We start from the raw sequence: 19,433 nt of genomic DNA, 5'->3' as shown, positions 1-19,433 counted from the left end.
AATGCCAGCTTCCCAGTGGATCCCAAACCAAGAGTGCAAAGCACAATCTGGACTTCTCCAGGAGGTGGGGCTGATCCAAGCCACTGCGTCCAAGAACAACGTCTGCCAGTATCAAGAAGGCTGTTCCACTTCAGTGGTTTGCAGGCTGGGATATTGCCACCCTAAAAAATAGTGCAGGACAGAAAGCAGCAGCCAAGTACACCCTGCTGTACTAGGGCCCCCACCCATGTGAGGAACACGTGGCACCTACCAAGTCATGAGGAACCTGCAGCTATATGCCTATGGGCAGCTACGTGAGAGGGAGATGTGGAAAACTGCAGGATGTCAGGTGAGAACACCCAACACATTCTGAGAAAGAGGGAAAGGTGTCATGTCTCCCCCTGCCAATCCTCACACATGCTCCACCACCCCAGGCCAAGGAGCTTCAGGAAGAAGATTCAGTAAACATTCTCAGACACAAAATCTATTTGTCCAATCTCTTGAAATATTTTTTTCCAGTTAATGAAGTTTTGCTTTCACTGAGGACCTCACAAAATCAGAGCCATCTGTTGGAAGCCAATGGCTGATGCTGCTAAAACTGAAAAATCAATTTTTCCTTCTATTCCAGCTGCCTTGAACGAGCTCACATCCCCCAGAGGTCAACCGTGTGCAAAATATTGCTAATAAGATGTGCATTGGAGGTGTTCACTCCTGGCCAGGATTTCTAAACAGCTTTCTGAAGCCAAAAACACACTAGCTGCAAAGTCAAACAGTGCTACAGCCTTCTTCTATGAATGTTACATAATAAATAATGCATTTAAGTATTGTGATGTTGGGCTCCAAATCCTAGCCTCATTTAGCCTTTAAAGACAGTGCCATAATTATAGTATTTATATTATAGAGGATGGGGGGGGAGGGCACGGGCATACTATCAGATCTCATTTTAAGATTACCTTCAGATGAAGGAAGTCTGGTTCTTTGACGTTTTCTTCAAGCAGAAAAAGGCTGCAGCAGCTGGGGTGCAGCAAGCAAATCAATAGATGCATATGGACATATAGGTCAAATAAGAATCAGGCTGAGTGAAACACAAGTTAGCTGTGAAACATTCCTTTGGCTGCTTTTCCACATATGGTGCGAGCCGTTTGTGGTTTAATTTTAGAGAAGCTCCATCTCATTTGAGCTGCAACACTTAGAAGCTTCCAATAAGCAAGTTTTTACTATAATTGCTCTATGTTTCTTTACACTGGCTAACATTTTCATACAAGCAGTGCTGTTTTACACACTTAAAGCACTAGGAAAAGCTGAAGGAGAAACTGGAAAATTTTGTTCTGTGTCCTGCAGAGCAGGAAAATATAATTCAAAAATATAGAACTGACCTAGAAAAAGGAAGTTATTCTGCTGCCCTCTAATGAGCACATCTAACATCTGAAAAAGCACTGTCAAAGAGTTGCATTCTGTTCTGCCACAGGCACATCCTCTGCTGCTACAGAGCTGTCAGCAATGCGGTCACAGCTGGAGCAAGGCAGCACCTACCATGCAGTGAATGAAAACATGCAGAAGAAACATCTGGGTGGACCCAAGACCTATTCTGTACTTTCCTGAGCTTAAGAGTATATGGCTGTTCTGTTCCTTTTCCTTCCCTGAATAAAGGGAGGGGTTCCTAATTCTGACCTTCAGGACACAAGCAAATATTTCAGCTCACCTCTCTGCAGCTTCAACGAGGACCATTCTCCCTCGGAAGTACCCCCAAAGTACATTTGCTGCATTCACCTCGTGTCTCCCTACCTTGGCTCTGTCCGGATGCTATTCATATGTTAGATGTCTTTATTCAATCTAGCAAAGGAAATACGGTAGCCTCATGATACAGAGTTAGACCATATGCTCCACTGCCACAGAGGGCCACGATGTTGTTAGAGGTATACAGGTACAACAGAAACATGGAGGAACGACTTCCTTAAACGTCTGAGAGTGTTAATGAAGCCCAAAGGAATTCAGTTCTCATGCAAGGGTGTCTCTGGATCTGCACAATGCTCAGAAGACATTCAGTTGAAAAAGGTAGTAAGGAAGGCAGAGGAACAACCACAAAGCAACAGTTTTACCTGGTAGTGAATTTAACCTCAGCTTTTACCAAGCTACGGTAATGTGGTGGGTTGACTTTGGCCCGCTGCCAGACACCCACCCAGCCGCTCCCTCATTCTGCCTCCTCAACAGGACAGGGGAGAAAATAAGTTCCTGGACCAAGGTAAACAACTGGGAGATCATTCACCAATTACCATCACAGGCAAAACAGACTCGACTTGAGGAAAATTAATTTCATGTATTGCCAAAGAAAATAGAATCGGGTGGCCAGAAACAAAAACAGACACTGAAACACCTTCCCCCACCCACCCCCTCTTCTGCAGGCTCAGTTTCACTCCTTCATTCCCAGCTCCTCTACCTCCTGCCCTGAGCAGCGCAGGGGGACAGGGAATGGCATTACAGCCAGACCATCACATCTCTCTGCCACTCTCCTCCTCACACTCACCCACCGTGGTCCTCTCCTCAGGCTGCTCCAGTGACTGGCACACCTCCTCTCCTCCTTCTCTGACCCTGGTGTTCACAGAGCTGTTTCTCACTTTTTTTCTCCTACTCCTCTGCCTGCCCAGCACTTTTCCCCCTTCTTAATGATAAATTTTCCATGAGGCACCACCACCACGGCTGACAGGCTCAGCTGTGGCCGCAGTGGGTGCACTGAAGCTCTCTGGACCCAGCCATGTCCAGAACAGGGCAGCCCTGGCCTCTCCCCCTGCTACCAAAACCTTGCCACTTACACCCAGTACCAGCAAAGAGGCCAACACTCTCTATTTGAGAGGAAGAAAAGACACGAAGAAGTCATTATAACCCCATATAAGCAGTATCTACACATTTGTATGCTATTTCTATAAATAAAAACCCACTCAGCTAAAGGCACTAAAGCAGCAAGTGTGCCGGCAGCTGTAAAGGAGTACCCATAAGCCCAGCCCTGGGGTCACAAATTGCTGGCATGAATCAAAAGCTATAGCCAGAAGCCTCACTGAGAAAAATATGAAAGTGCCACTGAACAAAGCAACTTAAAATAGTGATTTCTGTCACCAGAATTCCTGCAGTCTGGAACAGCCTTCCCCTACCTCCCTGCCAACACGCACACCAGGTTATTTCAACTCCAAGCGCACTGCAAAATAACTACTGCATGTATAGACACAGCCTGTACCCGTCGCAGCTGGGAATGTCCTACCCATGCTAAAGAAGCCCATTCCCAGTTACATAAGAACACTCAGTGACCTGAATTTAAAAATCATCTTTATTTTGAAAGGAAGGAGAAGAAAACAGACCTAAGTAAAATCACATTTAAAAAGCCACGCAGCTAAGAAATGCAACAGAAGCAAATCGGCCCAGAGCATGCACATGCACAGCCGCATTAGGCACAAACGTCCACAACACCCACAGAAGCCAAAGTCCTTTAAGCAGACCTATTTATTTTCTGTGTGTCCTCCATGCGCAGTACCAGGGGGCCCAGAAACAAGTTTGTGTGCCCCATTATCCTGCCAGGGCTCTCTGAAACACCATGTTTTATTGGAGTTGGTTAACAGTCTCACTAAATGCAATGCTTCCAAGAATACCTTCCAGCTGAGAGCCACTCCTTGCTCAAACATCTTCTTGGATAGCCTGTTCTCCTGCAGGATCCATTTTCTGTGGTTAGCTTCACAGCATATTTGCAACACTGCCAGCTCAATCTAAACCTATCCAAATTACCATTTCAAACAACCCAAGTGTTTCAGTACCCACTGCATTTAATCCTTGCATAGTCTTTCCTATATTTAGCTTAGACAATGTTTAAAAAAAAAAACCAACCAAAAAAGCACCCCAAAACTGACTTCCTTTCTGTAAACCACTTGACTCAAAAGCTAAACCCAAATTATGTGCTGTTACCAGTTACGCCACATACGAGCGTCAATAATGTCACTTTTGAAGCACTAAAGGGGGCAAACATGTCCTGGTACACAGTTTTACCCAAGTGTAGAGAAAACATTTGTGCACAAGTTGCTCACAAAGACTCTTTGAATAACTCTGCATCCCAAGGATCCCCTGAGCAGAATGGCTTTCGGCATACTATTTCTTAAGTGTGCACTGCAATCAGTGGTGGCCTGAGAGGAGGAGTTGGCTCCAGGAGAGTATCATGTTTTCCCACAATTTTTACAGGCCATGTAATTATGGGCCATTAGTACTATAACTGAAGGATTACAGATTATCTGTGCCCCTATTAACAGACCATATAATTTTAAAAACAAAAACAAAAAAGAAAACCTCAGGCAAGCCAGGCCTGCTACTATTTCAGTAAAGCATAACTTACATAGAATAACACTATAGATCCCACTTAGTCTGAATTATAGACATCAGCTTTTGAAAGATCTACCATTAAATACACAGCCTGTAGTTCAGATAAGGGCTACATCAGTAGGGCAGAAATTTATCTCTCAGTAAATCAGAAATCTGAATTATGTAGATGACAATCTTAGCATAGAAGTCCTTGGAAAAAATACCCAAGCAAAATAACCTTCCTCACATGGGCATTTCCCAGGGGTATTAGTGGAGGAAAGAGGCTGAATTTTTTCCGCACCCCAAAAGTTAGTCAAGGCAAGTCAGAAGTGGCAACACAGAAGGAGACCTTTCATCCACCCTCTACCAGCATCTACCAATTCTCTAAATAGAACGTCTATTAAATATTAAACTCCCAGGATGCACATTTCAGAAATATGTTTGACAGCTTGACACAACTCCATACCGATGGTGGTAACAAGGGAAGGGCTCTAACTTCCAGAGCTGTCAATCCGCCCTCTCCACAAGCGCTTCTTCATCCCTCTCGGGACTCACTCCTTCAATTCACACAGTGTTAAAACTGCTCCTCTCATGCCCCACGAGAGGTTTTCATTACCAGGACTGGTGCTGGGTGGTATCTTTGCCCTCAGTGCACAACTGTGCCTCCTCTCTCTTTGCAGCATTTAAGAATTTTATAACTTGATTATGCCAAAGCTGTAACATTAGAACAGCAAAGGCATGGATTTCAGTTCATAACCCTCTTTTATAACACTGCAGCTTCAGTACTTTCCTAAGCAGGGTTGATCTATTTTTCTGTAAGTAAGGATGTCTGACTATTTTAAACTGATTTAGCAGGAGAATACCAGGGTAGATTAGTATCCTTTTAAAGCTTTGGGAATCATAATCACGGAGCAAGACATGGCGTGACATACAAAAGACCATGCCCCATCATGCCTAACCAGGAAGGCACGGTTAGTGGCCCCAGATTCAGCAAGCCCTTCAGTGCACAAGGGACTGGCACATTTGACCTAAAAAGCACATGGTTGAGCACTCAACCTTTACAAAGGCCGGAAGAGTGCTTTGCAAAAGCACAGAGCAGCACCTTGGAAGCCTCACCAAAGGAGTCCCCAGCTCCTCGCTGAGGCCCACCCTCCTCCTCAGCCACCCAGCTTCAACACAGCCCACAGAGCCACATGTAAAGGCTGCTCCAGGGCAGGCATGTACCTTCCACCATCACTAGCGGTGAACGTTACGTTACACAGCAGGCACAGGCACAGCAACCAACCACAATAAGAAGTTACAGGGATCCGACGCGTCGTTTCAAGACTCATTTCAAGCTCTTCCCACTACTGACAGCCTCCTCTCCCTGGAGCAGGCTGAAAACATCTTGGCAGCTTCAGGCACTCTGGAAAATGTTACTGTGTTTGTGTAGTGCTCAGTATCCATGACCACTTGCTAATTGGAGGAATTTTTTTAATATAAAAATGTTAATTTTAAGAACAAGGACTTAGCCACAGCTACAGGGAGAGGACAACAAAAGCGCTAATTACTTCCATAAATATTAACACAACTGATTCCCATGATCTGGCAGGAAGCACTCACAACATGGAATTGGTCTCTCTCCAGAAGGGAAGTCAAAGCACTTGAAGCCGTGCAAGTTTCAGACACTAATTTAGCTCTTTCCATTTAATTGCACTGACTCTAATTATAAAGTGGAGTTTCATACTGCTATTCTCACAGCCAGCACCACGCTTCCCGGACAAAAAATCGTTAAAGTAATTCTAAGCAGTGTGGATTTTTTACTTTTTAAAAAATTATTTTTATTTAAGGCACCAATATCTTTAGCTTTCGTAGGACTCCCACTCCAAATTCTCCTAGAAGCTACCAACAGCAGGTCATGGTCCTCCATTTCAAGCAGTCCACACAGCTGTTCACCTCTGCTGAAGAACTTTGTCAACTTGACTCTTGAAGCATGGTCCCCACTCATTTTCATCCTTTGGACCAAAGCAACAGAAAAGCCGCCTGGCTTCAAGGTGAGTTGCTGCAACATAGAGTCTTCTGTTTGAGGCTTCCTACAGACTCTCATCTGACCTCACTGGATAGGTTTCACATACCACAAACTGCTACTGGAGCTCCTTTCAAACACAGTGAAGTTTTATAACAGCCTGTTGTAAAACACTCACCGAAACTGCCCTTACAAGGTCATCTGGCACTGTCAAGGTAAGAGCAGCTCCTAACGACACAGTCAAGAAAACAAATACTTTTTTTTTCCAGTTTTCAGCCAGAAAGCAAGGAAGAAGGAATGTATGTTAAACTGCCACCTATAGCAATTTATCCAGGTATGGTAAAATGCTAGCTGTTACCTTATTGAACTTCCAGGGTGGCTATCCTGGATGCAGCCTTGCTCTGCCAATCAGGCTAGCACATACCCTTCCAAGCTCTTCACCTGCTCTCTGCTTTCTGCTGCAAGCTATGGCATGGTCTCCTTACAGGAGCTCCCATCCACACTCAAAAGCAGCCTGCCAGTAGCCCTAAGCATGAAATAAAAGTTATTTTCAGCTACAACCAAGTCTGTAAACCTATTAATGAAGTGGTATACTGCGTTATCAAAAGTTAGCAGCATTCCTTCTCCAGGAGGTTCAAGTTTTCTGCTGGCTGCTATGCAAGAAAGTGATGTGGCTGGCCCCTGCGCCATGCCAGTCGGTGCTCAGCTGGGACCGCAGGCCTCCTGGCAGGGTCAGCCTCCTCCCATTCAGCAACACCAGTTCAGGCTCTCGCTATGGCATGTCACACCAGTCAGGGTACAGTGATAGAAAGGGTTAGTTACAGCTCAGCTCAAGGCATGGAAGTGAGCAATGGTTTTTCAACTGTGCTTCTGCAAACAGGCAGAAGAACCGCTCCCCCAGTTAATATAATAAAGACACATACAGCATCCTTCACAGCTATTTTTGGCTGCCAAGTCATTAACCTTGGGACTGTGGGGAGAGGTAAAGAGTATGACTTCAGCTGTTTAACCCCCACTCAGCATTTCCCCTCTCCCAGGACTTTTTCCTTTCTTGCAAATTCTTTTATTGGAGGTTTCAAGCACTTCCATGAATGACATCTGAGAAAACACCAGCTTACAGAGGGAAGTTTGCAGTTTGACTTAAAACCTGCACATGCCACTCCTGGGACACATCCTTGACCTATGCACGGTACACAAAGGACACAGCCACCCTACAGAAGGTAGGTGCGTAGGAAGGAGAGAAGCACAAAGGAGAGAGGTATGCAGCCCACGCCTGCCCTGGGAAAGTCCTCAGGGCTGAAGGTGGTTACACTTAGATTATTCATGTCTGCTGGGTGGTTGAAGATACAAGAGATAAGAGTCTACAAGAGAAATGAGGAACTGCCAAAACAGTTGCTGGCTTTTCTAAGCCCTTCTCCCCCCATCCCTCAAGCCTGCGCAGAGAAGGGGAGCTGGTCTCTACTCAAGGCTGGATGTCCACTGCCACGTGTCATTCTCAGCCTGTTGTGGGGCAAGAGGCAAGGGACATGCAGAGCTACCCTGTGTGCCCCAAGGCCACAAAAAGCAGCCACCGCCACCACGCGCATCAGGGGCAGCAGATGAGTGGGACAGGCTGGGAACACCACTTCAAGGCTGAGCTTTATCCAAGCTGCATTAGCTGAAGGCTCCTTTAATGGAGCTTGGGTGCCCTGTTTTGAAGCCATATTGATATCCAGTCCCCACCCATGAAAGTGAGAAATCCCAGCTCAAACAGCTGCTCCTCCTAGGGCTGCATCTATGTGCCAAGTAGAGATTTTTGAAGGTGTTAAACCAGCTTAAGAGAGAGCATTTCAATGCTCCCAAAATTCACACAGACCAAAGCCTGGGCAGCTAATAACAAAGACAGATGGAGCAGGAACATCTTGTCATTTTGGACTAGCACAACACGTCACATTTTACACACACACTGGAGATGCTACAGCCACTCCTCACAGGCCCTTCTCTGTCATCCTCAGTTTGCAGAGCAAATCGTTCTCACCCCTTTCCATCTGAAAAGTGTTATGGTGGGGAACAGCTTGAGAAAGGCACCCTGCACAAAACAAACACAAGACAGGTGTGACAGCTGCCAGCACAGAATTAAATGCCGAAGAAAAGTGACAGCAGCAAAATCCGGAAGATCCAGCAGCTTTGCACACCAGGGACACGGTGAATGACCAACACAAGCAGATTTAAAAGTACCGCATTAAGAAAAAGCATCAAAAGCTTAAAACCGATATTCAGAAAGGATGCGTTCATTAAACCCAGCAGGATTATTTTTTTTTTTTAATCCTTCAATTACTAAACACTCCACCATGCCAGAAAAGAAAAAATAAAAACAAAACAAAACAACAAAAAAACCAAACAGGAAACCTCCAGCTTCATGAGGCCAGGCACTGCACAATACCCAGGCAGGCACAGCTGAAGGGGACTACACAACGTGGCAGGCAGCACGCTGTGCAGGAGGTGAAGGAAAGAATCACAATGTACACAGTGGGAAGGCTGCCAACGTCTCAATCCTGTTCGTACCAATTCACATCACCAAAAATCTGCACATAGAAAATGCACAGCACTAAGATTAGACACGGCAGGAGGGCACTCACACCACACTCTGCAGGGTAACACAGCAAACATCTTCCCTGCAGAAACAACCTGCTCCTACCAACAGCACAACTCTGGGATTGGCACAGAAGCATTTCACAGAGCAACGCAATTGGGGTGGGGACAGGAAAGGAAGAACCATAATATTTAAAGGCCACAAACAAGCAGAAATCCAACCAGCTGACAGGAATAAACTACAGGACACACAGATTTGCATTTTGTCAGAGCTCCTGAAGAGCAATGGGGGACCGGCCACAGCTGCAGTTCTCCAAGCAACACAACAGTGGATCCACCGCAGTGGTAACCATGAGTCCAGACACTGCAGGCACAGCAATGCTAGAAAAGGAGATGTCTTTGGATTCTGCCACACCACCCATTAAAACACAGGAAAGCAAATCATTTCACATGAAGTGTGTGCATGGTCCCATGGCAGGACCACGATGCCAACCAACCATAGGTTTTCTGCTTCTCGTTTGAAGCTACAAAAGGAGAACAGAGTTGGACAAGTGGCTGCAGAGCCCAACGAGAAGCAGATACATGACAGACACAGCAGATTTGGAACACCAAAAGCAGAAGCTGAGCTGCAAACCAGAAAGGCATAGTCAGTGACTCTGCAGAGGGAGGCCTGGTAACAAAAGGAACTCCCAGAGTACCTAAAGCTAAAAAGCAAGCCTGTAGACAGCCTGCAGACTCCAACAACTCCAAGCTGTCAGGTTCCTTCTTGGCCTGATTTTGCCTGATTTTTATCCTCTCCTGTCTCCACGTTTCTTCAGGAGGAAAAGGGACTTCTTTCTTTGTCGAATACTCAGTAATGTCACTCCTCTACTCCCCTCTATGTCACTGACAGAGGAACCCATGCTGCAAGACAGTCCTGGTCATCACAGGATGAAAGCTCTCAAAATACAAAGGGAAACTCAAAGAAGCTGGCCAGGGAAGTGGGGGGGTCACCATCCCTGGAGGTACTTACATAGATGTGGCACTTAGGGACATGGTTTAGCGGTGGACTTGGCAGCACTAAGATTAATGGCTAGACTCTATAATCTCAAAGGTCTTTTACAACCAAAACTTTTCTAAGATTCTATAACTATACTGCAGCATGCATGCCTGAAACTCCCCTATAGCTTTGCATACAGTTGTCTGGGTCAAGGCTTCAGCAACAGCAACACCTTGCACAATTTCCGTTCAGGCTAATGTATGGAAACCTAGACTCACACAGTGGTTTGGGTTGAAAGAGACCTTCAGAGATCATCTAATCCAATCCCCTTTTCATCTTTCACTAGATCAGGTTGCTCAAAGCCTCATCTGACCCACTCCTGAACACTTCCAATGATGGGACATCCACAGCTTCTCTGGACAACCTGTTCCAGTGTCTCGCCACCCACATTATAAACAAAATGCCTCTACATCCAATCTAAACCTACCTTCTCGTAGACCTTACAGTCTCCTTAAGAACCCTTAACTGATCTAGGACCAGAGGCAGCAAATCGTTTTAATCTATGTTTCAGATTTTCTTGGCTCACTAGTAGCGCAGAAGGAGCTATAGCAAAGTGCAGGAAAAGCTACTCTTGCCACAACCTCAGAAATCAAGGCGACAAGCTAAGGTTTTGCAAGCAGTTCTGAAGTGGGAGCGCTTGTGGCTGTTGCACTTTTACTTTTTCAACAACACATCTTGTCAAAATTCCTTTCTGGAGAAGCTGAAAATAAAGCAGGAAGCTGCCAGTCCAGTTGTTGATATCATTCCACAACTGGTTCATCATCCACTCCAAAAAGAAAAAACCAAAAAGGACATTCCCAGGCAAATGGTTTGCCAGAGCCACACTTGAACAGGCCCTTGCTTCAAGGAGCAAACACTGAGGAAGGAAAGCTAAAGCAAAAAAAAAAAAAAAAATAGATAGAAGGCCCCATATGACAGGCCATTATTTCTGACTTAGTTGGAAACATTTAATTCCCACGCTACAGAGGCTCACCCAGATGAGATTTATTTACTCACACTAGTAACAGAAGTCCTTGTGTGGATTAGATTATGGCAAAGCATTTGATTTACATTACGTCAGTGGCTAAGTAAACTACACTGATAGGAAGCAATCACTAAACAAGTGAGTTAACTCATGGACTTAAACTCCAGTGTTCACAGTGATGTTGCTGGCTTTTGTTACCTACGAGCATGTGGAAATCATCTGGAATCTGGTGTTAAGATGAGCTAATTATTAAAGAAGAATTATTAAAGAAGCAGAGCAGGAGAAAGTGGGCAGCAGGTCTGCTTCACAGTATGGCATGGCTCAGAGCTCCCTGTATTAAAATACTTTCCATTTTAGACCACTGCCTTTCTACCGTCACAATTGCATAAAATGAATTCCATTTTGGTGACACATTTTATTACAGTCCCACCCTCTCCCTCTCATACCGCAAGAATTAGTGATGCCAGAACAGCCTAGGCTGGTACCTTGCACCGATCACGAGAAGCGCGCTGCATCAGCCTCGTAACTAAGAGAAGCAACGAGACAACTACCATGAGAGCAGCAGATACTTTGACATAGCACCCTGCCTCCACCAGACACACCAGGAATCCTCAGAGAAATGAGGCTTTCAGTTGGCAGGAACCAACACCACCTGTTTATTCTCTCAAAACAAACAGCCTCCTTCCATCTCTTTTCAGCCCCAGCACACACCTGTGTGGGCATAGACAAACCACTTGTGTCAACCAAGATGCTAACCCTGCTATAGATGCTGAACTTTCCAGCTTATGTATTGTGCTGCACCCTGTCCCTCAGAATAACCACAGCCAAAAGAGCAGCAAAAGCTGGTCACAAACTGAGGAAAAGTAAGGGGGGGAAGGAAAGCAGAGAGAGAGGTCTCCTCTCTCATTGGTGGCTACAGGCAATAGCCCCCAAGCTCCAGCACAACAGTGACTTGGTTTCCTACAGGATTGCACCCCTCTGGCCCTGGCACACCAAAGCAAGTCTACCAGATGAAGCTTTTCATCATGTGGAAGCAACCACACTCTGCTGTTGTTTATTAGCCCCTAGCACATCACCCAGCCCCACGGCTGGTCTGGGCCCTCCTCTTGCCCCAGCTGCCCCATACTGCCCTGGTGCAGCCTGTGTCCCTACCCTGCACATCCTGGTGGCCTGAGCCACCACACAGCCCCCCAGCTGCCTCTCTGTGCTGCATATAGGGACCTCGTGGGATTTCAGACCAACGCCCAGGGCAGGGGGAACCTGTCGCCAGTCCTGTTGCATCACCACAATCCATTTCCAGGACTTGATACCCTTCAATTTTTCCACCCAAGACTCAGCAAGAGCAGAGCCACCACACTCCACCTGCACGTCCCACACCTGATGAGTCCTTGCGATAAGAAACCCTGATGGCCCCCTCCATCAACCTGTGCAGCCTATTTCTGAACCCACAGAAGTGCTCAGCACTCACATCACAGATGGCTGCAGAGTTCAGAACAGGATTCGCCACGTGAGACACAAAATGTCTTGTTCAAGTGTGTGTCTACCATCTGCTACAGCTTTGCAGCAGAAGGGACAGCAGACAGCTGCAGCAACCCTCCCTCACCATGCAGCTTCCAGGCTTCCACCACACCCTGCCTCGCTGCCCTCCCCCAGATGAAGAGCCCACTGCTTTTGCTTTAGGAACAACTAAACGGGCATCCCAGGCCTCTAAGCAGCCTTTCTGCCCTTCTCTGAACCTTTGCTGGCCTGCTACATCTTTTTTGATATGAGAGGACCAGGGCCACACATAGCCATACATAGCAGCACACACCATGGATTTATTTATGGAGCATAACAACACTCTCCAGGTCATTCTCTTTTTTTCCTACTTCTCAACAGCCAATTTGCTTTTTTACCACTGTTGAGCTCCAGGCTGACATCTTCTAAAATCTAACCCAATTGCAAATTCTTCCTCAGACTAGATTTTAATTGGCAGAGACCAGACCTGTAGAATGAAGCACAGTGTAAAAATTCAGTACACAAGGGATATTTTTCATTTGCCACTATCAGTCAATTTTACAGGTACCTCAAATAATTCAATGAATTCAAAACGTCACCTCTCTGCCTCCTGTTAAACAGGAGGGGGTGTGCTGACAGGTGGAGCCACAACACAACATCATCACTTCTTCCTTTTCCAGCAGCAAGCAATCTCACAACCCAATGTATCCTGGGCCAGCTCCACATCTGACAGCTTCAGAATTTGTTAGAGAGCACTCCGGCTCGCATAGCTTTGGTGGTTGGACTCCGCCAAGACCATTTGGTCCCCCAGTTCAAGCACAAAGCCAAAATGTGAAAGCCCAAGTGCAGAAAGAAACAGAGGCAGAATAGTAGTAGAAAGGTCTAATGTTTTACCCGGAAGTATCTTTTGCAGACACCTTTGACCAAGCTGCAGTGGTGTGGAAGCACAGAGGGAGATGCTGGCTTTTCTGGGAACTATACTTCCCTGAAGCAGAGGGATGCAAGGTCTAAGAGAGACAACAGTCAAATCCCACAGCTGCCCCTTGGGCTTGGTAATTCATCAGAGTGCTTCCTGTCAGGTCCAAGCCCTGTAACCCGTCCCTTGTTTCACTCATGCCCTGCAAGCCTCTTTAAAACCTGCAAATAATTCTTCCTGGCTTTCCCTAATGTGTCACACCACAAGGCCAGACACAAACACAAAACACAGAGGTATCAGCAATCTTAGGTAATGTGAAGCATGCCTGCACACACACAGAGGGAGGACAAACAAACCAGCTTTCTCAACTGCCACATCGCACCCTTACCAGAAAAAAAAATTAAAAAAATCCTCTTCACCTGTGAAAAGCACAGGAGAGAGAGAAAGCCTACCTACAGTCTACCAAGTTGACCTTCTCAGAGCTTGAAAACCAAGTGGGAGAGAAACACTTTTTTGTCTTGCTATTAAATCTTAAAATAACAATGTGTAGGAGAATCCTGCCCTCTCACCCTGTGCACTGAGCTAAGGGGTGATGGGAGAAAGGAGGGGGAGGGTTGGAGTAAAGTTGAGTATCCTGCTGAAGAGAGATCCCAGGAGACAAAGCACTTCTGCCTAGAATCTCTTTCCTAACGCCAGCGTGTCTGCATTGTATACACAGCCTAGTTACAGCCCACTGAATTAACACAAAAAAATGAGTTGATTTCCATAATGAAAAAACCTCCACATGGCTGCAGACTGATACCACAAGAAAGGGCACAGCAGCTTGGGAAGAGTTAAAAAAAAAAAAAAATCAGATCACTTTTTGCTCGATTGAATTCACAGTTTTGAGCCCCCAACCGAATACCTATTTTTAGCTGATCATCTGGAAAGTGCGAGGGAGCACAAAGCATTGGGGTCAGCATCACTGTCTGCAGGAAGCCAGCACACAGCCTCAGGAGAGGGTTAAACATAGGCAGGCACCACACATCTGCATCATCAGCACTGCACAGGGACCAGCAGCACAGGTCTATTTATAAACCAGACATGTACAGCTGTAGCCTGCAATGAAAGGCTAGGATTGCAGGCTGTCAGCCTTCAACAACATGCTGTCTAATTTAATTAAAGAGATGGTTATGTTCACACGCACACACATATGCACACACAGTCCTTCTCCCAAGAGTTACGAACAATGAGCTCAGTGTTTCGAAAACAATACGTTTCACAACGGTTTCTGCGCAGAGGGCAAGCAAATGTGTCTTCACACAACCTTCCCATTCCCTCACCCTGTGACCAATGGGCTACGGCTGCTTCGGCTCACCACTGCTCAGGTAACCCCTACCCCTTGGGTGGTTGCTGGGTTTGTAGCCCTAGACATGAATACAAAATATTTTAGCAATATTAATCTGCATGGAGAGAAGAAATCAATTTAGTTTGCAAACAAGGTTATTTGGGAGTCACGTACATCTTCTGCACCAGGACAGACTGCTGTGCCATCAGTTTTCATTTAGAGGTGTGAAATCTAGTTTCTGATACAGAGCTCTGCCTACCGCTAAGCAGTTAGAGGGAGCATTTCTTTGCTGGGACCAGAAAACAAATGCCTCTATCATCACTTCCCTGCTGCCACTCTGACTCCCCATACTCCCTGGGTGAGCTTGACTCTCCTGCCCAGGGACCTGACAACAGCAAACGACAGGAGGAGAAAACCGCCTGTAATCAAGCTGCTGCGGGTAAAACACAGCTGACTCACAACAAGCAACTAGTTTTCTGACAAAATACTGGTATGAATGGCAGCTGCTGGTGAAGCAAAAGCAAAAGCAGCCAGAGAAGTAGCCAAACCAGGTCACCAGCCAGGTTCTGCTGTTCCCTCAGCTCCTGAGGGCCAGGAGCCTTTGGCTGCATGAGGACTTCCCACAGGTGGGGCTCCAGCTGGATCAGGTAGCCTGAAGCTAGTTCCCCACCTAGGGAGCGCTAAGCACACCCATGCCTTTCCGCCTCCTCCAACCCCAAACAGAAACCACTTCTATAAGCCTCTGCAGGAACACAGGGAGCTGTGTTTGGGTTCGATTATCCTAGACTGGTTCTGACAGCCACCACAAATACAGTCCCCAGTGTGTCTGCTCACAGCCGAACATGCCACTCATCCAAAATACAACAAACCTGTTCTCGAGGAGATGATGCTTCTGGAGTCCAAGTCAAGCTTCTTTACTAGAGTATCAGGGTCAATCTTCAGCCCAGAAAAAACACCAGAAGATGACAAGTCCCAGTCCTTATCCAAAAGAAACATGAAGCAGGAGTCAGTACAAATACCACCAGGTAACATTCATTAAAAAAACCATCCCCAGAACCACAAAACAAACCCAGCACCATCCAGAGGCAGGACGCACACTCCAGTGATAGCGTGTAGGTGCCTCCCCTGAGCAGGCAGGGGTAGGTAAGTCACCCCACTGGCTTGGTCCCACCAGGATCCTCCACACAGAAAGAAGTTTCACATAGTCATGTTTTGTTTCTTTTATTCCTATCGATCTCTACCTCAACCCAACATCACCTCACTCAAGTGAATTCAAGTATTACTCCTAGGAGAACTGTGAAAGGCATCCTTAGGTACAGCCAGATTACAGGTATATAACACTACAGATAAGCAACAGATGAGCAGATTAGGTGCCTAAATCCTCAATCAATGGTTATTAAGCAGATACAGTGACTACTAGCAACTTACCAAATCTTCAGTATTTAGCTGCTTTAAGCACACAATACCTCTGCAAGTCCTAAGCTTTGCAGTAGTGTCCCTGCTTGGCTTAGAAGAACGTATTATGTTAGCCAGCAGCTATGTCCCAGCACCAACACATAACTTCAGAGTGGCATAAATAGAGTTTTATATGGCACAGCCTACTCCTGAGAAAAGCTGTAGGTGCACAGAAATCATTTACTGCTGTTCTGCGTCCTTGCTGCGAGGGGGCTGGGGGAGGCACCCAGCTTGAACCTGAACTGCTTCTTAACAGTGCTGGTGAAAACAGACGCAGTCTGAATCTCCTCAGTGATTTGTGCATAAACTGCCGGCTCACCTCCACCTGCCCTAAGCTGAAACCGAAGGGAACCACTGCGAAAACGGGCCAGCAGCCGCTGACTCCTCCTCTGCCAACACTGTCTGGTAACGATCCCCAGTACCGCACCCAGGCCACCCCACGGAACGCTGCACAAGGCACCTTCTACACCAGAAGCAGTGGTGGCACGGTCTGTCACTGCCACCTCCCCGAGCTGGCTCCCCTCGCCACATGCTAAAGGCCTGGTGACTGTGGCACAGGCTGACAGCCACGGCCGGTGGCACAGAGCAGCCACCAGCACCCCCGTGGCGGCACGCTGGGGCTCCCACGGCACACGGGTGGGGCCTTGCGCTGGGCGCCCCGGAGCCCCCGGTCCCCGTCTGCCTCCCTGCCCGCTCTGAGGAGCCGTGTCCCGGCCGAGCGTCGTGAGGGACGAGGCACAGGGCCGCAGGGCGGCGTGGCAGGCGTCACAGGCCTCTTCTAAGTGGGGAAAGGCGACCGGCCTTGGGGAAACGATCTCACTCGATCCCCTGAGATCCCACCAGCTACCCCTGTCCCACCGGGTGTCCTCAGGTGCCCGGCGCGGCACTGACACCCCGTGCGGGCCCTGCACCCTGACGGCCACCGCGCGGGGCCTGGCGGTGTCCCGTGAGCCGGAGGGGCCGCCCCGGGGGTGCTTGGCGGGGGGCCCGGGGGGCGACCGGCGCATCAGCCCAGCCGGGCCGGGCCCGCCCCTCGCCCGCCGCCGCCCGCGCCCGGGAGGCGGAGCTCTGGTTCCCCCACGCGTGAGGCGGCCCCGCCGCCCGCCCGCCCCCGCTACCTTGCCGGCCGCCGAGCCCCAGGAGCCCGGGCCGGGGCCCGGGAGCGGTGGCGGATCCCGGGCGGGCCAGGGCCGGGGGGCGGCGCGGTGGAGCCGCGGGCGCTTGGCTTTCCCCACCATGGCGGGCGGCGCGGCGGAAGAGGCTGGGCCGGGCTGAGCCGCGCCCCGGGGCCGCCCCCGCCCGGGCGGGCCCACGGCTGGCCCTGCCGGCCCCCGGCGCGGCGCGGTACCGGGGAGTGCCCCCCCTCCCGCCGCCGGCTGAGCGCGGGGAGCGCCGCGGGGGCCGCCGCAGCCAGCCCGCTCCGCGGTGGTGACTCTGAAGCGTAATGGTGGCGCGTCGCTTGGGTGGGCGGCCCGGGGGGGCTTCGTGGCCTCCGGGCGGGCAGTGGAGCAGGGAGCCTGGAGCCTGGAAACTGCTGGAAGGTGTTCGATCGGCATGCTTAGGTTAAACCCAGACGCTGCCATAAAGGCTGGTGTGAGCCCCTGGAAGAGCTGAGGCCTGTCGGTGGCACTAGCCAGAGGCCAGGATGCCACGGCAGGACAGAAAATGGCGCTCTGAAACTCCCTGCCCAGAAACACCATCCGTAGAGGATACCTGGCAAGCCCCGTGGAGCCCGAGCATGTGTCTGACGGTGCTGCCACGGGTGGACCCAGACCCTGGCAAAACCTGACCTGCACCTTCCCACGCACGCCAGGGGATGAGATGCAAAGCCGCTTCTCCCCCCAGGTGAGTAAAAAGCTCCAGCCTTGAGAACCACGGTGGGTTTGCTCTTAAAATGCCCCAACAATTAATACGTGGTTAATATGTCTTCGTTTTACGGCTGGCCTTTCTCTGCCTGTCCTGCTCTGAGCTGTGTTTCCCAGGGCCTGACGTTGGGGAGCAGCCCCAGGGACCCGCATCCCTACCCTCACTTCGGGGCTACCCTGGGTAGCATTTTTCCACTGGATTTTTGAACACCCCCCCCAAAAAAACCCAATAAAAAAATACAATGACAAATTTCATGCTCACCACTTACCGGTTTCTTAAAGCAAGGCAAACTTCTTGCCGCATGCTTCTCTACACCAACTGAAGGTTTTTTCCCTTTTCCCCAGGGTCTTTGTTCAGCCCTGGCTAGTAGCCAGCCGAGCAAGAACGTGCCAGAGGATGAAAAGAGTGAGGCTGGGGGAAGCCAGGCTGCTCCCAGCAGGAAGGCCAGCATGGATGCGTCCATCTCCTGGGCAGCAGCCACTTCCACCCGGCTGAGAGGTTGGTGAGTGTGGATTGGCGTGGGCAGCGTGGGAGTGCAAGGCAAACTGTGCCACACAAGGACTTGGCTGGTGGCCCCCCTCGTGGGTACCAAGGACATGGGGAAATGCAGGGAGAGGTGATGCTGCTTGGAAAGATGCCACGTCCAGTTCACAACCAAGCGTACCTGAGGATGGACATCCCACAGCCACCCCAAATCCCTGCTCCCGTCATGCCACCCATTCAGGCGGAGTATGGCAGCGGCTGGGACACACCAGGGAAGACTTAGTGTTGGTCAGGGATAAAAAATAACACTGGGAAAACTTCCATTACTCTGCTGTAGGCTGGGTGAGCACCAACATCAATGACCTTGGAGAGGAACCGCTCTGAGAGTGCCCAGCTGGATGCCCTGCTCCCCATCCCAGCTGTTCAAGAGCATCCTGCAAAAACCACAACAGTTCCGCAGTCAGTGGCGGCAAGAGGGGAAACCCAATCCACTCTAGTAAAAATAAAAAGGAGAACTAATAAAAATCATTAAAATAAAATAGAAAAAGGAATGTTTAACAGCTTACAACGCTTACAGTGGGGTTGGGGAGCATACACGCTACGACTTAAGGATGCCCACCCCCTTCACCTGCGGCAGGCTTAAACATCAGCAAGGAGAAATAAGATGCAGAAACAAAAAGACATCCTCTAAAAAAAACCAGGAAGTTGTTCCCACATCAGGAAGTATCAAAGATTAAAATGTCAAGCAGGTGAAACCCACACCCGAAGAAGCATGGGATTTGCAGGCGCCAGAGGTTAGCAAGCAGGAGAGCATGTACACGAGCATCCTCACACTGCTAGCTCCAGCCCTCACTTGCTTCTGCTTGGACATGTTGGACATGTGAAAGCACAGACACAGCGTCAGGAGTAACTACTCATTGGCTAATACATGTAGTAAATAGCCAGGACTCACGAGCTACCAGGCTAAACAGTGATATGCTGGAGATAGGGCACGGC

The 19,433-nt window shown here is 48.7% G+C and overlaps 1 protein-coding gene across 2 annotated transcripts in view; it reads right to left on the bottom strand.

The window, feature by feature from the left end:
* SLX9 (SLX9 ribosome biogenesis factor) overlaps nucleotides 1-17,788 on the bottom strand; it is a 57,424-nt gene extending 39,636 nt beyond the window's left edge. Inside the window, exons 1-4 of one of the 2 annotated variants that reach the window (XM_056349342.1) lie at nucleotides 17,207-17,788; nucleotides 15,503-15,611; nucleotides 8,337-8,387; nucleotides 6,110-6,547 (exon numbers count right to left, since the gene is read on the bottom strand). In XM_056349342.1, coding sequence (XP_056205317.1) covers nucleotides 6,453-6,547; nucleotides 8,337-8,387; nucleotides 15,503-15,611; nucleotides 17,207-17,788 — 837 coding nt within the window. In that variant the 3' untranslated portion in view covers nucleotides 6,110-6,452. Of the gene's footprint in view, nucleotides 1-6,109; nucleotides 6,548-8,336; nucleotides 8,388-15,502; nucleotides 15,612-17,206 lie in introns of those variants that run through there. The other variant, XM_056349341.1, reaches the window with a different exon arrangement.
* Between the last annotated feature and the right edge of the window lie 1,645 nt (nucleotides 17,789-19,433).

Source organism: Falco biarmicus, chromosome 8 (assembly GCF_023638135.1).
Source record: "Falco biarmicus isolate bFalBia1 chromosome 8, bFalBia1.pri, whole genome shotgun sequence".
NCBI classification, from domain to species: domain Eukaryota; kingdom Metazoa; phylum Chordata; class Aves; order Falconiformes; family Falconidae; genus Falco; species Falco biarmicus.
This window is presented reverse-complemented; position numbering and strand designations above follow the sequence as displayed.